This window comes from Pelmatolapia mariae, linkage group LG23 (genome assembly GCF_036321145.2).
Source record: "Pelmatolapia mariae isolate MD_Pm_ZW linkage group LG23, Pm_UMD_F_2, whole genome shotgun sequence".
NCBI lineage: Eukaryota > Metazoa > Chordata > Actinopteri > Cichliformes > Cichlidae > Pelmatolapia > Pelmatolapia mariae.
In genome coordinates, this window is record NC_086246.1 from 36476826 (window position 1) to 36496872 (window position 20047).

The 20047-nt window shown below is 39.4% G+C and overlaps 1 protein-coding gene across 1 annotated transcript in view; it reads left to right on the forward strand.

The window, feature by feature from the left end:
• Positions 1-19708, forward strand: part of LOC134620709 (uncharacterized) — an 85913-nt gene extending 66205 nt beyond the window's left edge. Inside the window, exons 4-5 of the mRNA XM_063466979.1 lie at positions 10365-10570; positions 18146-19708. Of these exons, the coding sequence (XP_063323049.1) occupies positions 10365-10570; positions 18146-18362 (423 nt within the window). The 3' untranslated portion in view covers positions 18363-19708. The remainder of the gene's footprint in view (positions 1-10364; positions 10571-18145) is intronic.
• Positions 19709-20047: the final 339 nt, after the last annotated feature.

Below are 20047 nucleotides of genomic sequence, written 5' to 3' on the forward strand. Positions count from 1 at the left end.
CCTTTTGGTTTTTTAAGGTGATGTTGCATTAAGAGGGATTTCATCCTAAAAGAAAAATGAGAAAAACTGTGGCCCCAGACAACTTCCCTGTGGAACACCATACTGTAGCATACTTCACTCAGAAAAGCAAAAAAATTAAAGGCCGTGTTCCATCATATAATTAGTTTCTCAAGTTCAATAAAGTAAGAGAGGTCTGACCAATTAACTACTGATTACATTTATTGAAACTCTGCTGGAATATGAATGAATTAAATTTAAATCTTTGAATTAAATTAAAGATTTGGTGTTCAACTTGTTTATTCCCCATTATAGAGCAGAGCGCTTTTTTCCTACTTTTCCCTTTAATCACTGTGCACTAAGTGTAAATTTATAGCTATAAAAAGTGCTGCACTGTAATTTTGCAGCACTTTGGTTAGTAATGGATGAAGACACACACCATCCCTCAGCCCCCATGACCCGCCCTAATGCCAAATTTAAACATCAGTAATGTGCACTGGTGTCTGAAATTCCATTGTGAAATGTTAAATTTAAATCTTGATGATATGCATCGTAACTATTGTAATCAGACACCCCAAGCTTCGCCTCCGTTATTAATTGTCCAAAGCATAATGATTTATTGTAGTCCTGCAGTAGGATTATTAATTTTCTGGTTGATTATACCTGTGGGCGGCAACAACGCTGTTCTGCATATAAGCATCTGCTAAATGAAAAAGTATTCTTCACATGAAAATATGTCCTTGGAGAAACAGCAGCTCATTTTTAGTTTAATCAAACATATGTAAAAGTACTGTTGATTATGGATACAGTGGCATGTATTCAGAGGGGAAACGTATAATGAACATTACTTAATGATTTTTTTCTTTGTTCAGACTTGTTATTGAAACAAAAACTTCATTGTGTATGCGGTTAACTCCAACCGTTGCTCTTTCCAATCAGTTGCACGCCGTGACTTGGCAAAGCCTTTCGGCCCTGCATCCCAAACTGCACCTGCACCGCAACAAAAACACGCAGCCCCAATATATGGCTCTGCTGTGACACTGGCGGTTTGCATTCCAAAGGAACGGCAGAGAGTGACAGAAGTGTGTGTACAATACAAACCGCTCACAGCCAGGCAAGTCTGGGTACGCCCGGACTGCAAACTGCAGGCCAAGTTCAAACTTCACTCAAAGAAATCACTGGGATCTCAACACTTAGAGGAATGCACAGGTGCAGACACTCAGCAGCAGACAATCACAGCCAACACTTGATCAGTTTGACACTTTGCAGGGCCGGGGCCAGTGGCAAGTTCCTGTGGGAGTGTGATTGGGGCCCATGTAACAAAGGAAACAAGTCCACTGATGCCCCCCTCAACCCTTCCCTGTATTTGTGCAGTAACCTGGCTGGTTGAATCCATCTCCACTCTTCTGCTCATTTACAGCCACACAGCTGATGGTTGTGTAATAACACTTTTACTCTGATAAGCTTGGCATGAGTATCCACTGGCATATTAATCTGTCCATGTCCAATTAATCAATGCTGGATTACATGTTGATGCTCTTAGCTGCAGGCTTCCACTTACATTTACTGATATCAGGATGTTACTTTTAATAGAACAGAGCACATTGCGTTCATTTCTTTGGCACCAAATAGATGTTTTTGCACTTCATTTTGGTTTAACATGATCAGTCAGGAGAGAATGTATGAAGAGCTCTGTTTGCAGCTTCATTGATCACAAGAGATATTACTGTCGATCAAATAAATTTTCTCATGACTTTCATTAACTAAATTAAATTAAATATGCAATTAACGAGCCTCACTGATAAAATTGGGAGGAAGGGGACATGATGCAGTACTTTAATGATACTGATTAGGATTGCTGCTTAACATCGCAGCAGTCTTATGCTAAATCAGGCTTGTTTGCAATACCACATCTGACACATCAGTGCTGAGAAGGGGAGACAGCACAGTGCTCACCCCGTCCTCTCTGGCCACTAAGAAGGAGAGGCAGATTAATTAACAGACCTTTGCAGCCAATGAAGACAGGTGGCAATAATCCTGACAAGCGACAGATCTGAAGCCTCTCATACAAAACCAATTTCAACTGAGCTCCATTTTTCAAAAGCTCATCAGGGTGAAGAACGAGAGAGTTGAACCCGTGTGGCTGCAGAATTTGTTTCTCTCTGATTGCCTTGTCAGGATATCTTATCCGATGGCAGATGACCAAAACCCCACCCTTCATAGACAAACTCTCCCTCTTTCTGTCTCTCTGACACACAATCTGTTCCACACAATGCATCCTCTGTTTTCCCACTCACATGCGGTGCCTTACACTTCCCCACAAGGACGCACATTCAGCCACAATCAACCAGTCGCCAAGTTACTCATCAGTAGTTTGAGACTAGCAAGGGCATTTGAAATGAATATGAGAAACAGACAAAGGTAGGCAACATCATTTTTTTTTTCCTGCAACCGGCAGAGTTGGAGTCTTATATGACCAATATCACAGACAGGCTTTATCAAGCCGAGCCAATACCATAATTAAGCTAAAGCTCGTTCGATGAGTTGTTTGAAAACAGTGTCTCTCTCTACTCATTTTAACACACCAAGTCTGTGAAAGGGTGTTAAATATGCATGATACTGCGCTGCTGAGGTAAAAGAAAGGGAAATACATTAGTGGGATTGTTGAAAGCTGGGACTAATTAACCCTGCTATTATAATATGGGAAAGAAATGTCAGATCATTGTAACATGATGCCGTTTGGCTGATCTGTACAAACCGCATGGTTAGATTTATGCATTGTTGCTCACATTCTCACACAGTACGTGTCGGGTTTACACAATACAAGAGAAAAGGCTTAAAGAACCAGACAGTCGGGTTCAAATCTCAGGTAACAAGTACAGGAGGAGGTAAAAAGACCAGGTTGCATTACAGTTCTGGCTCTCACACAGTGATCGTACTACAACCCCTGGCAAAAAATTTGGAGGATGTTCATTCAACTTTTTTTTGCTTCATAGGAAATGACACAAAACTATTTGGGACTTCACAAGACTTCAGACAAATTCAATTTAATTATTTCAATTAATGGCCTGATTGGTTTTACAGATTAAGTAGAGGAAAAATGATGGAATCATCAAGAAAGACATCACTATCAGTACACAATCAGCTTTAACACTCTTTGCTTGAAACCAGCTTCTATTGCTGGCATAGCAACAGTGTGAGCGAATGATTGCCATCTCTCCTGGTTTTTCACTTGACATCCAACCCATATCATAAATGAGCGGGTAAATGTGCTTGTTTTTTATAGGCATGTTGCTTTGAGTTTGAGTTTTTTGCCACACTTTGTGTTGGATTTCCTTCTTGAAGGAGTTGTGTAACCCTTTCCATTGTTTCAAGTGACAGCTCGTTCAGTCTGATGCAAAATCATGTTAAGGTCTCTGAGATTATCATCTATACATTCAGGTATTTAGATTAGAAAAACACGTTTCAATGTAACGCTGTCATTTTTTTCCTCAACACTGAGTGATTCAGTATTTTTTCCCTTCATGTGATCTAGAAAAGATTTCTGAATTACAATAATTTAATTTAAATTGATTCAGGAATGTTAGATTAAGCCAGGGTGTTCATCAATAAAACAAAAATTGTTTTCTTTGATCTAATTGTTTCCTACAAAATAAAAGAGCTGAGTGAATATCATACAGGTGTAGTGATTCTATCATTATTGTCAACTGCCGTACTTTTAATTTAACACTGAAGAGGTGGTGACCTCACGCTAAAGGAAAATCACCAGGACTGTGATAATAATTATCTTTAACATTGTAGGGTTTAATTTACTTGGGAATAAAATGCATTTTGTTTATCTAATTACTAGAAAGAAGTATGTCTGCACAGAATCAGTGGCTAAACTATGTGTGCATCAGTCCTGCTTCCGTGCACCTCCTAATGGCTAATCTTCAGCCAGTTAAAACCCTGTAGTGTGGGAATAAAAAAATCACTTTGTTGGGAAATTTAAGAAAATCTATCTGCCTGCCTAAGAAGGCTTTGGTGTATATATTTGTTGGGACTGGGATGACTGCGAGTAAACTGTGTTCACAAACTGTTTGTACTGTAGCACCTGGTCTGAACTTGTTTTGCACATGAGAAATACACATATTGTTATTAATATAGAACTGAAACTATTGAAAAAGCAAACAAAAACTAAACTTGATTAAAAGTCAGAAAATAAAATGAATAAAAATTAATGAGTAAAATTCATACTTTTTCCTGTTATTTAAAGAAATACACTCCTTTTTAATTCATTACAAGTGCTGCTTTATAAACCTAAAATATCTGCAACATAAAAGTTAAAAAGAGTCAGCTGCAGTTTAAATTGAAGGCTCTGATTCTCACTGTTTATCTTGGTTATTGTCTTTGATGTAATGAGATTATTTGTCTGGACAGAATGGACCCCAGTTGGTTTACTGCAGTGCAATCACCAGCACATTATAGTAATGTTACTATCCATTGGAAATTAAGTACATAATAATGTGCTGCACTTGCATTAATGTGATTGATCGTGTCTGTTGGGGATATGCATACATAACAGTCTTTGCTTCCCTTTTCGGCTCTTTAGCTAACCCTCCTCAGGAGAACCTCAGTGGTCGATGATAGGATCCACCCCGACTGTCCAAACACTGCTCCCTCGGGGACATTAATTTCCAGCCAGTCCAATGAGTGAGTCAAAAGAGACAGCGCTCACTAAGCATGAAGATTAGGGAGTCGGGATTCAAACTTCTCAATTAAAAAAGTCTCTTTTTTTTCCCAGAGAGAAATTATAATGGCAAATTAATTTCCCAGAGATTAATGTACAAGGTAAATATTTTAGTATAAGTACTTATCTTCTAAAAAGTCAGAGGATCTACACCCCCTTTGCTCCCATCCCCCTTCCCTGCTCTCCCAGTGTGTGTTGAAACAGCTCAGATGCATAAGGAGTCTAATGAGAGAAGAGATTCCAAGCAGCCTGATGGCTCTCATCAATCACCTTTCTCCTTTGGATGTGTGATGCCGGCGGGGGGATGGGGCCACGGAGGGGTGGGTGAGTGGGGAGGGAAGGCATCAGGCTTTTAATCTCAATAAGTTAATAGACTTTCGAGTTTGGTCATGCTAAGTAGAACTTCATCCTTGTTGCTTGCAAACAAGCAGCATTTACACGGGAGACGGTTTCAGGAGCTGCTTGGCATTTCCATGTTACAGAGTTAATTTGTGTCACACCTGAAATTAGGAGATCTAACTAGAGTTTGTCGATACACCTATAAAGGCCAGTTAAAGGTTACTAAATACTGACGCGGCTTGGGGAATCCAATCTAGATATCTACTGTGGCAAGAGTAAGAGATAAATGGATCTTAATGTTAATTAGACACAGGCCTTTCCAAGCAAAATAACTGTAACATATTACTCCTGACTGTATAATACCATCCCATCTCTCTGTGTAACATATTTAACAGCCCAGTGTCTGGTAGGTAGAAGCATGTCGTTTGATTTTTGTTGTCTAATGGCTGTCAGCAAACATCTTGTAGTTGTAACCACCTTCTGGCAGTAGTAGCTCGTTGTATCGTTCCAGACGCCAGTAAAAAACTAGCTGCATAAGCCTTTTTTTATGTGTGTTCGACTGTCAGTTTCCTAATATTAAGATTTTTGCCCAAAAAATCTCTGATTCCTGAGAAACACATTAGAACTTGAAAAAATTTAGTTCCTCACACACAGTTTAAACAGTATAAAAAAAAAAAAACATACTTCCGCTTGACTTACTATTGGTCCATTTTGTCACTTTATAATGTATTTAGCATTTATTGGATACTCATTCCTGTATTTTCAGCATTCAGCTAACCAACACATCATGACATTTTCTGCAGTATTTAACAACTAGAAGTGCACTTTACATCTTTATGTGATTTTACTGAAAACATAAAAAATTGCAATATTGCTAGAGCAGCTCTAAGGCTGTACGTTTGTTTGTTTTTCTACTTGTAAGTGAAATCAAAGACTTCATTTCGCTTCTTGTCCTCTTTCCGAATGTAAACGCTGCATAAAAACCTCGATGAAACAGAAAAATATACAGACCTGGATCAGATTATCTTCTGCCATATTACATCACCTGTAGCGGTTTGTTCCTCTCCAAGACGTTATATTAAAACTTTGATGTTATTATTGGAGTTCTGTGATGTAATATCGCCATGACAGTCCTTTAAATGATGGGTCAAACATTCTGACCATGACTTTATGAGGATTATAACATATTTTTGTATATCACTGATGTGACAGCTGTGGTTCATTAATTATCTCCTTTGCTGGACATTGTGTATGAGTACTTCTGGAGGGAGAGGGGCTAATGTGGAAAATATGTAGAAAATGTATTTGGGTTGACAGTCGGGCTATTAATAATGATTGTGTTTGGATAAATAGTGCCCTACTTTCACAATCTGTAGAATCTAAATATTCCCAATAGGCTTCTTCCCTCCTGTATTGATTGATTAGTATAGTGTTTAAAGGTCATAGTCATAAAACATCAGGAGTAAATAACAGACTGATTTTTTTTAATGTATTGCTTGTTGGGTTTTTAAATTATTGCTTCTCAGTGTAGTGTTTGGATTACCACGTGTTATTTGAATTTGGGATTGGCTGCAGAGCAAATGTAATTTCTGGCAAGACGGCATTCCTCTCCATAAAGGGGCAGACCTGGGGGTAGATATCCTTTATGTACTGTGTTTGTAATCAGTTCCCTTCACGAAGACGATGCACCGCTGCGTCTCCTTTCTCTCTCCTCCCCAAAATACTCAAAACCTGCTTTCATTCTATGCAGAGTCACGTGGAGGCGAGACAGATGTGACTGGCTGTCTCCTTATTGTCGCCTTACTCAGCGTCTTCACAGATAATTAATTTGACGGAGGGCTTACAATAAAACATACTAAGACTGGTTTGGCCTTGATGTGACTAAAAGCTGCAGCCCGGTTGATGGATATGACACTAACAGCTTCATTTCAGTCTGCCTTTTTAGGATTGTGTTCAAATGCTTTCAGTCTCGCAAACATTAAGGACTGACCACCACAACTGGGGTTTTTTTTTTTAATAGCTTTCCTTATAAGGTTCCCAAAATAAAAGAAGATAGCCTTGGGAGTACAGTCATGTCTCGGTTTATGCAGACATTTATCTCAACGTCTGGAGTTTCTTTGGCAAGAACGATGGCTCGCAGTATTTTCTTTTTTTTATTTGTATTAATAAAAACATTTTCACCAACAGATATTTAAGAAAATGTTCAGTGTTATGGAACTACATTGAGATTTACTTTGATGTTTAAAAGTTCATTCGACTGAAATTCAATTTCAGAAGAAGTCATTTCTGAATTACTAATTGCAACATTGCAAATTAATTAAAATACAGCAACCTGATTGTGACCCTGGAAGTTTTTTTTTGTCCTTAAATTGGCTGGATTGTTTTAAAAATAACTAAATTCACTGACTTTTCTTTATTTCACATCACGCACACAAACAGTCCTTACATATATATATATATATATATATATATATATATATATATATAATGTGACATTAAAATAAGATATATACATAGACAAAAAAGGTTTGCAGTCTAAACCCCCCAAAAGGTGATTGGTTTTCATTTGGCTGTGACACTGCTCGACCTTGACAAGGTAAAAAATCACCACAAAAGAACCACGAGAGAACACGAGTGGAAACCATAACCCAGTAATTTAATCAGATCAACCGAAATCAAAGGAGGCAAAAGTTCAGGATTTGAATGCAATGAAATGTATCAGCTTCTTAGAACCTACTGACATTGCTCACTTGTGGAGGAGCAAGCCTCGACAGAAAGGGCTGAGTAATGAAGATGGATGCATTCTGTTATCAGCCAGCCACTTACTGGGGCCTGATGTAACCTTAAACATTGAGGATAGCTCAGTTGCACAAAGAATCTAATTAATGAATAGCAGCCATGAAAGAGGACAAGGCAAGTGTGCATTTGCAGATGAATTCCAGACACTAATCAAACGCTGTTTAAGTGGTTTGGTTTGTCTCCAGAGCGAGGCGATATTTGGACAGGACTTAAGGCACTGTTTGCATGCACACTTAATGACTGCATGCATTTTTTAGTGCTTATATGTGTCTGTTATGTGTGTGTGTGTTTTATCCTGCTTTCAAGTGTTATGTACACCCATGCCAAGCCTGAAGTAATGAAGCACTGAATGTGTAGAGCAGGTGTGAGGTTAAAGCATTAGTTTGAGTTTCTTCCAATATTAGGAGGTTTTGTTTAGTCTCTATTACAGGGTCAAAGTGCAGTTACTGTACTAGAATTTGGATATGAAGAAACTTTGTTCTGCTGCTCAGTGTATGCTGACTGCTTTAAGCTGGGGACACATTTACAAGCTAGAGTGCCTCTAATTTCTACGAGCTGGACAGCTATTAATCTCTATAAACTGAGATCTTTGTATGGATATACCAGATCTGTGGGGATCGGGTCAACATTTTTGTACTTCCATTTGTAGTCCAAGTTGTATTGACCAATCACAGCTGAGTAAGCATTGGCTGCATTTAGGTATTTCCATGTGGGTTGCAGAAGTGGCGCACAGTGCTATCTTGAGACCATTCCCTATCGTCTAATGATGATTTATCCTTCATTCTTTCCCTGCGGGATGGTATTGCTCTCTCACTTATTCTCTGTTGTGGTCAAATGACACATAAATCAGTCGCTAGATGTCAACAATGTTATGCGCAGTTTTTCTTAAATCTGTTGAAGTTTTTACACAAGTTACTGCAAACTTTTCACAATACAAGTGTTTTCTCTGAGAGCTTTTAATGTGAATTTGTACAGGAAAGGTTGGGTTGTTATAATCCATGAAGTTTAACAGAATGGGAGGAGATTGAAATGACAAAAATCTGCTAGTTTTTCCATGTTAAACAGAAGAAATAATGAAAGGATATCTATCTTCAGACAATTAAAGGTCCGTCACTTAGTTTTGTTGGGATTTCACTGTTCCTGTTCGTGTTTTAATATTAATGCGTTAACATACAGACCACAGACCACAGCTGGTAGTTTTAACATGAAGTATGTTCTTCAGTGAATCAGTCAGCACACTCCAGGCACTTAAGTTAGGTTTGGACAAGCAGTAACAGGCCATTATTTTAGTCAGCTAGAGAAATTAAAAACAAACCAATCCAAATCTGTGGAGTCCCTGAACCTGTTTTTTATGCCATTTTTTGTGCTAATAATATTCTTTTTAATATCATGTCCTTTCACAGCACTCCTGCTGTTATAACACCTTATTAAGACATGTTTCAATGTTTGATTTGCTTTTATTGGCTCTTGAAATTAGCTAATAGATGAAATTAGCTTGAATGATGATTGATGTCTAAAGTATGCTAAATGTGGGTATTTTATTTCCTCTTTTGGAGAATAAAGAAAGTACAGTGTTGTTTAGGTGCACTCCAGAGTTTATGGAGTTTCATGTAAACTCAAACATTTTTCAGAGAAAGTAATTTCCCCACGGGGATCAATAAAGTATACATTATTAAATTAAAAAAATGTAAATTACAAACAATAAGATAAGAATGCAGATAATGTTATTATGTTTCAAAATTGTGAGTCTCTATTTATGTAATCTTGCAAACTTCAGAGAGACAGCTTGAATTTGACTTTGGAGGATTTCACACTGAGCCAGAGCGCTCTGCACTTACCTGTCTGCGCTAACGTGGTGATAGTCATCGGCTCAGCTCACTTAACTCTTCGTGTCACAGATTTGCTAAGCTCATATTCAGGTAAACAAAACAACCTGAGCTACTGACTACAAAATATAATTTAACAAACCACTTAGAAGGACATAACGCATGCATAATATGCACACCCTTCACTTTCCAGGCGGGCAGTCTGGACATTATTAATAAACAGACTGACGCTGATAGACAGGTTGACGGTTGGTCTTTGCTTTTACTTCATGTTCTCCTGTCTTTCTTGCATAATACTCTCAGCCTGACAGGAATCATTTTAATGCTTTCGTTTTATCCCTCACCAGTAGCATGAATATGTTGATATCACACACACACACTCACATTCAGTCGAAATGAGCACAGGGTAATTGTACTTTTAAGTGGTGCTTTTCATCCACACTGTAGTTGAAGTTATTCAGAAATAATCAGGGTGCTAAATTAAAAAATGAAAGTGTCGCAGGAACATTAGTGTAGCATTAAATATGAAGTTTACACAACTTGAGCTTTTTTACTACTTTGAGCATTTAAAGTGGGTTCATCCAAACGTGATCACGGAGGTCAGAATCAAAACATTTCTGTTTCTACATATAGAATGAATGTTGTCACGAGACTTCCTTCTTTGTGTCATCCAGTACCACCTGCAGAGGAGTTCCCCGTGGCGGTCGGTGAGCTTCCAGTGGCAGACGTGGCTCGTGCTGATCACGGCGACCGTTTTGATGGGTCTGGTGCCCTACGCTGTTTACTGCATGATGACAGCCTTCACCAACCCTCCTCCTCCCAGCACCTTTAAAGTGGCAGCAATTTTCTTCGGTATACTGACAGAGACCCTGCTCATCAAGTGAGTGTGTTCTGTTTCACTGTGCATTTATTAACTAACTCATATGTGTAGTGTTTTTTTCCCACCATGGAGTGCCCTTGGGCTGAACTCAGTCTAACACGGTCAGAATGATTAATGATTAAAATGGTGATAACATTCTTTCCGCACTCTTTCCATATTATGTTCTGCTAAATACATAAAACAATATTATCAAGTAACATTTCATTTTTATGTGAGTTTAAAAACAAGAAGCAGCGAGTGCCTGTGTCATCCAAATAATCATCTCTGAAAACATGTTGTTGTCTGACCCACAGCACCCTCCCACCTCTCTTGTTTTCACTTAGTCTCCTTTTCCATCTCTATATTGCTAATTGGAACGATGCCTGCGGTACTGTAAACCATTAGTAAATGAACAGTCTGTTTTTATTAACATCTTACTTGTAAATAATGCATTAGATTTCTGGCATAAACAATATCTACTCTCTGATTAGAAAGCAGCATATGGCAGGTCCTGTAATCAGATTACAGATACAGGTTATGTAACCTGTAATTGCCTAAATTAGTGATAAATATATAATGGGTTACTTAGAATTATATTTCCTAATAATATTTTTGAAAATCAAGCTATGTTTTTAATGTGGCTTTGCCGACTTTGCTTAATTAAACTGGATGCTGGGATTCAGACAAGCTCCCCTGCTTAATAACATACTTTCTAAAATATGATGGTGGCAGTGGAAGTGACCCTCCAATCACCCTAAACAGCTTTCTGTGCCAGTAGCAAAATTAAAACTTTGTGTTCTACATGTGTCCTTCCTCTAGTATTTGTTTTAACTTGGAGGAAAAAAAGTCAGGCTGTTTGTAATTAACTCAACAAGGCTTCTAACGGTTTTTTTTCCCTTCCTCTCCCTCCATTAACCGCCCTTGCAAGGAATGTGGCTACTCAACTGGTAATTAATAAATATGGTGGTGGTGGTGGTGGTAATGTGCTTCTGCATCATTATGTTGTTGAAGCCCTTATCCACACTAGTAATGAGCTGTAATTTTATGACAGGAAGTTGGTTTGTTTACAGCATGTTTGGCAGCATCAGATGGGCTGCGTTCTCAGCAGATCTCAGCTGCAGGTATTTGCTCATTATTTAAGTCAAAAGAGGTTCAAATATGTTTTAGTTCAAACGCTCACACTCTTATAGGAATCATTCATGCTGACATGGTGTTTTCAGTGAGTAGCACATTGGAGGATCTCCTTTGTGCTATTCATGTTTCCATGTGTCTACATAACAGGTTAAACAGATGACCTGTTTAGGTCCATAATGTCCATAAATATTTGGACAATGATGCATTGTCTTTTTTTCTTTTTCTTTTTTCGTGTACAGAGCTACAGTGGATGTTAAATTAAAAATCAATCAATAATAGGACTGAAGTTCAGACTTTCAACTCTAATTCAAGTGGTTTAATAATCATAGCCATTTTTACACACAGCCATCCATTTTCCAAGGTTTTAAAAAAATTAAACTATTGATGGACAAGCAGTTTGATATCCAAGTGAGTCTGCTTGCCTTGTATTTTCATGACAAAGTATGCAGATAAGCAAGTGTTGAAATTGAGGCCTAAAGAAATATAAGTGCTAGTGAGGAAGGCATTTGAACTATCATAGATTTAGTAAAAACATCAAGAGTGTCCAAATCAACAATCTGGTTCCTTCTTAAAAAGAGGACTGTGCTGACCAGCTCAGTAACACCAACAGGTGTGAAAAAACTCAGTTCGATTAAAGTTGAACTACTTAAAGTTGAACTACTAGTTATATTTTTCTGCTTTGATTGAAAGCCTACAACCAAGAAAGTGCAAACAACTTGTTACACCCAGGAAAAAGAAGGTCAGATTAGACAAAAAACATCTAAAAGTGCCTGCACAGTTCTGGAAAACAGCCTTTGGACAGAAGCCAAGATGAAACTGGCACTGAAAGATGTACCAGAATGATGGGAAGAGAAAAACATGGAGAAGAAAAGGAACAGTTTGGGACCTGAAGCATACTACATCATCTGTAAAACATGGTGTAATGTTATGGCATGGGCATGTATGGCTGCTAGTGGAACTGGGTCAGTAATGTTTTTATTGATGATGTCACTGCTAATAAAAGTAGCAGGATGAATTGTGAGGGGTACAGGGCAATACTCTCTGCTCATGTTCACCCCAGTGCTGGAAAACTGGTGGGACGGCACTCATAGTGCAAACAGACAATAATCCAAATCTCAAAAACAACCCAAGAGTTTCTCAAAGCAAAGAATTTAAAAATTCTTCAATGGACAAGTCAGTCATAGGATCTCAACCCAATGGATCAACTTTTCAGTTATCGAAGGTTATCGAGTTTTCAGTTGAGCCTCTGAAAATGGGGCACTGTGTATAAAAACGAAGGCTAATAAATTACTTTTTTAAAACACTTTGAATTAAAAGTGAAAGTTAAAATCCACCGTGGTGGTGTACAGAGGTAAAACTGCAAAAGCTGTCATTGTCTAAATAGTTATGGACCTAACTTTACATCATTACTGGTACAGTAAGAAGGTTGGTGGGAGCCTTCATTAGGATTGGTGGTCTTGTGTCTCATTGTGCTTGTGCTGCCTGGGATGTGCCAGTGTCCTGCTGCCCCTTGTCAGTGTGCATCTCAGTCACACTTCAGCCCCAAGGGTGGAAGCTCTAGTAAGGAACGACCCCAACTCACCCCCACCCACGACTCTGCCCGTTAGTCTGACAGACAGGAATAAGATGAAGATAAACAAGCAAACAGCTCAGAATGACCTTTTATTGTCTGCATCATGTTGGATCTTTGTTGTGAACTCATTTGCTTAATTTAAATGAAAAACTAATGGGGGGAAAATAAGTGCAGGACACAGGTTCATCTTGTATGGAGTTACGTGCTAATTAGGGGGTGTATTTGACCATAAACCTCGTCTTGCAAGAAAATCCACCAGTCAGTCCCTGGTAGATTTTGACTCCAATGAGAGACTCAAGGGACAGTGGACTTGCACATCTTGAGGGTCCTACACGGTAGCTACAGGGTGAACAACAAAAGGCTGCAACCAAAAGTGACAGACCCCGGTGATCCAGAGACAAAGGCAGCTGCGGACGGACTCGCCAGATGTTGAACGACGAAACCTAGAAAGTTTTACTGCACATAGAATGAATTTACTGTCCGAAGACTCTGTGAGCAACAGTGAACAAGAGGCACGCTTGATGTATAGCATAAGAAAAATTAATTCCAAAGAATAATCATTTTATCCCTGTTATTTAGTTTTTAGAATCACTGGGAACCAAAATTGGAACTGAGATTAAAATCTGATTAATCACCCAGATCTGTGTAGTTGTTGTGTGTCAGCTACAGCATCTTTTGTTATGTAAGATTTATTTAGACGAAACCACGCAGCAGGTCCAGCTCCACATGTAAGCTCAACTTGACAATAATAATTTTATTTCACAGTTGAGTTCAAGAATGCATTTTTGTTCATCTCATAAAAACTCCAACAATCAGCGATGCTCTGGCCTCCTTCTGGCATTTTGACCCTCCAAAATAATCTTCTTGCCCTCCTCCTCGTGCTGCAGGTCTGTTATTGGACACATTCACAAAGTCACATGATATTTGTCAGACTTGAACTGCCTTTCAGAAGGCTGTCACACAGTATGCGCTCTCTCCTTCCTTTACTGTCATGGTGAGAGTTTGCGGCGCTGCGACAGTGCCCTGACCATGCAGCTCTGCGCTGTGAATTTTTATATGCCATTGCCTGGAGGTTAGAAACTCTCATTATGCCGTGTTAGATTTATTAAAATAGATTATGGAAATGTTAATTAAGTCATTAATTACATTATTTAAGCAGCATTGACAGATAAGGGAGTGTGTATGTGTGTGTGTGAGGGGGGGTGTCGAGCTCCCTGGGTGGTTTAAAAGGATGTGATTGGTGACAAGGGACACTGTGGAGATGGCGTCTAACCGCTAGCACTGACATGATACAAAGTGGCCTACACTGCTCTCTCACCTCACGCTACTGTCTACAGCAGTTTGCAGAGCTGCCTGAGGACGAATAGCTCATCGCCCTTTTACAGATTTAGAAGTGCACACAAGGCTACAAATGTGCTGCTTTTAAGTGGCCACTGCACGTAAGTTGAGCAGATTTGGAGACGAGTGCTCTGAGCGTACATTCTGCTTTACATTCTCATTTTTTGTGAACATTTGGACGAAGCATTTGCACTGACATTTGAGCAAAAGGCCTCAAACCAAATTTGCAAGCTGTTCCAAAGGAAAACACAACAGCACAATTGTAAGATGAATTACCCACGAGTTGATACCATGGACTCTCTTATCTGTTGACAGTTTAGTTACCACAAAGCACAAGAAATGTGTTTTCCAATTCTCTGAGAATTGAGCTTTTCTTTGTCCCATCAAACCTATATTAAGGGAGGGAAAATTGCTCTGATCACTCTTGATAAGAACAAATGATAGATGTTGTAAACAAGCCGAAGGCTTCAATTCTGATCTGAGGCATTGATTTGCCTCAGCAGCCAATTACTGTGGTGGACCGAGGTTATGCATTCAGTGTACTGGGAAAAGGATTTTTTTTGTCCACCTATTATTATTTTGTAAAATGCTAAATTAAAACTTTTTTTATTTTTTAATGGTGAAAAAATCCAGGTGGAAATAAGCAGTCTTCCCTTGGTTTTCGATCAGGTTGAAGGCAGCGCTGAAAGGTGAATGTCTTCATATTAAGTGGCTGCTGATTGTAGGAAATGATACAGTGTGTTGCTGCCTGGCCACCTCAGAGTCAAGCTATCATGATTAGCTTCTACATCAGTCACATGAACCCAATGATCAGTAACTGATTACTGAGATAGTTGGTATGCACTGTGCCTACAAGAACACACTCATGGAAGGTCTCCCAAGACTGAAACATGCTTTTTTTCCAGTGTCACAGTAGAATTTTACATTTTCAGCATTTTTTTTCTCTTTCTTTCTTTCTGTATGTTGTATGTATGAACCACTGTACTCAACATTGTTTCTTCTCTGTGGCTACATGAACTTTGTTGTCCTGCCACATCCACTCCAAGACAGACATGGGACACTTTGTTTTTCACTTGTCAAACATTCTCTGAGTCGCTGATGCCTTGTATGCTTAATGTGTAGGTAGGAGGTAAGGTGGAAAGAGCTGGCTCCCATCACCAACTCCTCAAAGGTTTACCCATTAACATTTTATATTCAGATTAATTAAAAATTAAAGAAAAGACCACTGATGGCTTCTTTGGCATTGATTCTCCATTGAGTTTCTGGAATTCTATTCGAGTTATAAATGCCACTCTACCAAAGGATAATTCTTAATTTGGTGTTTTGATGGTGATGTAGAACACGGTCCAATGCACTGGCCTGTTATCTCTGGGTTGAGAGTTGGTTAATCTAAAAGCTTTATCATTTTTTTATACTCATCAAGCCACTCGGTGACCCATTGTGTCCACAGACATTATAAAAGATGAGCATAGCCACTGAGATATTAGTGAAGACCTCTTATGAGTGTTTTTTTCATTAGTAACTTGGTGAGTTGGATCTAATTGTTGTTCAAGGGACTCTTCAACAATCTGCAGTGCAGGAGTATTGACTAAAGATTTGTGATTGAGTTATTACTTAGTTAGCATGCCATAAATAATCCTCCTTTTTAGCTTTAATAATGAGGATAATTTATATTTACTGAAGACAGAGAACGGGGGCGCTGGGGGCTGAAATCCCAGAGATTTTCATGCAACCGGAAGTCTTAGTGAAGGACCCAGTCCCCACTGGTCATTAAAAAGAATGAAAGTTTAAGCACTTCCTCACTGAATTCACCTTTAAGACCCGCGAGCTCTGTCCATCTTTTATATCCTCTATAGTTGTGTGCTGTGGGCAGAGGGGATTGTCAACCTGGAAGAGATCTCTCCCTTCAGGATAGAGAGTAGTATTTATTGTGCTGACCTTTATTTTAACAAAATTCAACTTGTATCTCATTTTGTTCATAACTGATAAAAAATGTGGGGCACTGCTATAAGGAGACTAGTGGACTCAAACCATGTAAGCAAAATCCGCCCACAGGACAACACAGGCACCAGATGCTCTCACAACAACACAACAATGCTCTCGTAACAATTGTTACACGTTTGTAACCTATTTGTGCATAGCAACTAAAAGGCGAGCACTGTGGTTGGTGAGATCTTTTTCAGATACATTTTGAGTTACTGTGCACAAAGAAGAACATTGTGGGTTTTTTTTAAAAAAACATCCTCATAGTTCAGTCGGTCTCAGTTCAGCAGCAACAGTTTTTTGTAATACAAGAGCAAAAAGGTTTTGGCTGTATATTAGGTCACATGTGCTGTTTGCATGCAAGAGTCCAACAAACAAAGTGCTTCCAAGTTTTTATCCCTGTTTAATAAAGAGGGTGAATGTTAAGGAGTTAATGGCCCTGATGTACTCTAAAACACACAGACCTGGTTCTGTTATTTCCATCTTCATGTGCCTGTTTACAAGAAGTTCACAACAGTAAATATTGAGCAGCATCCGGACACTCCTTGTGGACTTTCACAGAAACGGTATTTAATCATTTACACTCTTGCGGCTTTGTTGACCTCTCTGTGGAGTCCTGTTCTTTGGAATCTTAACTGCCCACACTGACCTCTTTCATACCTTTTCTCTGCAGTGCAGGAGTATTAAACATCCTGGCTTAGACGATCCGAGCAGCAAATCAGTTTCTTCCAACATGTTTTTGACCAAGCAAAAGAAGTCTTGTATAGATGTTTTTGCAGGAGATGGTGCTGGATAGAAAAATGTGTAATTTCACTCCAGTGTTGCAGGTTCTGATTTACACAAATTAGCCAAATGATTACAAGAACTCGCAGAGGAAGTGGGTAATGATGATTGGCTCATAGCATGTTCAAAGGGTACGTGAACAGTTGGTTTGTGTAATCAGTGTGTTGGATTTGGGAGACACGACCAGGTGTTAATCCCTGTAATCCAGACATAACGACTGATGACTAAGATTGACTGTTTCCAAAGTGGGAAAATTTGTGGGTCGACCACAGGGTGAGGAGGGACAAACAGCCACAAGCTGTTGAGAAATATAATGAAAAAAGTATGATCTGCTGCCCCTCAAGCTCTTAAGGAATCTGCTGCTAACGAGGAGTTGTGTAGGGATCGTGCCTCAGCTTGGTTTGAGATGCTTAGCGGCAAGCAGAGGACCACAGCATATTTGGGTTAGTGGTCGTAAAATTTTGGCTCATCAGTGTTTACAGATGCATCAAAAGAATTTTAATGTCAGCATGAGACGGTGAAGCTCGTGAATATTTTAAGACTGGGCTGTATGGGAGGCCCTCTGAATTCAGCTGCAGGCTTCAACGCTCTCTAACGACTAAGTTAATGGGAGGAGAGGGACTTAGTAATGAGATTAGGATTATGTTATTACACTAACAAAGTTATTTGGGATTTGCCAAAGTGCGAATGTAGCTAATTGGACTTTTTCGGCAAAATTATGTGGGATGAAGCAGTCAAACCTTGAGTCTTTCCCTAATCTTTGTGCTTTGGCTGGATTTTCTCAGGTGTCTGTGGAGTTACTTCAGCTCTCGGTACCAGCAGGCAGCGCAGAACTCCTTCGTAGTCCAGCCCAGAGGCTCGACAGAAGACAGAAGCAACCCCGGCCTCTGGGATCGGCCTGAGGCCGCCTCGGCAGGGCACGCTTCATCAGCAGCCTCACCCACTCGCATGGAGGAGAGGAAAGTGGATGTGTTGAAGAGTGGATGCCTCAGCCTTTTCTGAACCAACAACAGAAGGAGTTTACAGATTACAGGGTGAGAGTAAATCCTTGGGGAATTAGATGTGTCTGAGAGCCATTGAAGCTATCACATCAGTATATCAGTGTGGCATTTATAAGAACTTACACTTTAAAACCTATTTTCGAGGTGTCAAATATTCTTGTTTTCCTTACTCTCTCACTCGTTTCAGTGGATATATTCACACATGTTGCAAATTGATAACAAGGAAGAGAATGCACGCAGGCAGCATGAGTGTATTCAGGCTCAGAGAGGGAAAAAAAAGCCTGAAATTACTCCCTTTCCTTAATGATGCCCACACAGAGACAATGGGGCGCCGCTCTGATTAGTGTCACCTGTCCTTGTGCATCTCATCAGCTCCATTATGGCTCCATCTCCCATGCTTCTTCTGCTAATTGAATAGCCTGTGAAGTGGTGACGAGGACGGGGGCGAGAGCAACGTCTGTCCCGCTGCTGCTTCAGAAATGAGACTAAAGCTTCCCAGAGAGACACTAGTTCTTAAAACATAAACCATTATCATACAGACAGAAAACGTGCTAACAAGTCGCTCTCATGTTATATTACCATCACACTGTCTGCACATTATTTTCAACTATAACTGCTTGGAATTAACGTTTTGGGCCATTTGCAGCAAAAGAGATGGATGAGAGGAATGATAATCAAACACACATTGTTTATTAAATATAAGATTATTGCTGGTTAGGTTAGCTTAGCACAAAGTCTGGGAACATAGAGCCTGGCTTTGATGAAATCCGCATACCAGGTGAGCTCTGAAGCTCACCACCAACCCCCGATATCTTGTGTCTTTAGTCTCCTCCAAAACTGATGTTGTGGGCAGTTGAAAATGGTGTAAGACAGACATTAATCTATCAAGTGCATCTTTTTAGCCTACTGTTCCTGATGACTGTTACCAATCAGCTTTGCAGCTGCTAAATGAATCATGTAAAATATTCAATTGTACCGATTCTCTTCTTCCATGGTTGCAGCCAGCGGGTCCTGGTGAATAAACTGCTTTTCTGGAGGAGAGACCTAACATGTTGATTGCACAGTTACCTTGCTTGGCATAACTTTTGCATTACTTTTAAATAAAGTTTCCCATAGCAGCTCCCCACAAAACCTTTAGAATATCACTTTGGACAGTTTACATCAGAACAACCCAGTCAGACATCAGCAGGTGCTCCTTCTTTATTCAAAGCAGCTGTCAGTCTCAGCGGTCTGTAATGAGGACAAATAATCTTTTTATAGCATCAAATAACTTATAATCAGCAAACTGATAACAAAAAATATGAACAACAGTGTTCTGACAAGTGCCTACAATAGGAAACTATTTTTTTTTTGGGGGGGGGGGGGGGGGGGGGTGTTATTCCTGGAAGTAAAACTACTGAAATTTTGGGAGACTGTCCGCGATTCATTTACATGTTTTTAACGGGGGGAGAAACTGAAGCTCCCAGGAGAGTATTAGACCTGCACTCAGAAGGACTCTTAACCTCCAAGCTGTCACCCAAGTGATGACACGTTGATGATATCATCCAGGTTTTGAGTGGAGGTCTCCTTCAGTATTCGCTCAAATGTGCTGTAAATTGGTGTTCCTGTATAAATGTGTTTCATAGGAAACTGTCTTGTATATTAAACAGTCAAATAACTGAGTGTTGTCCTTTGTTAAATCACTGT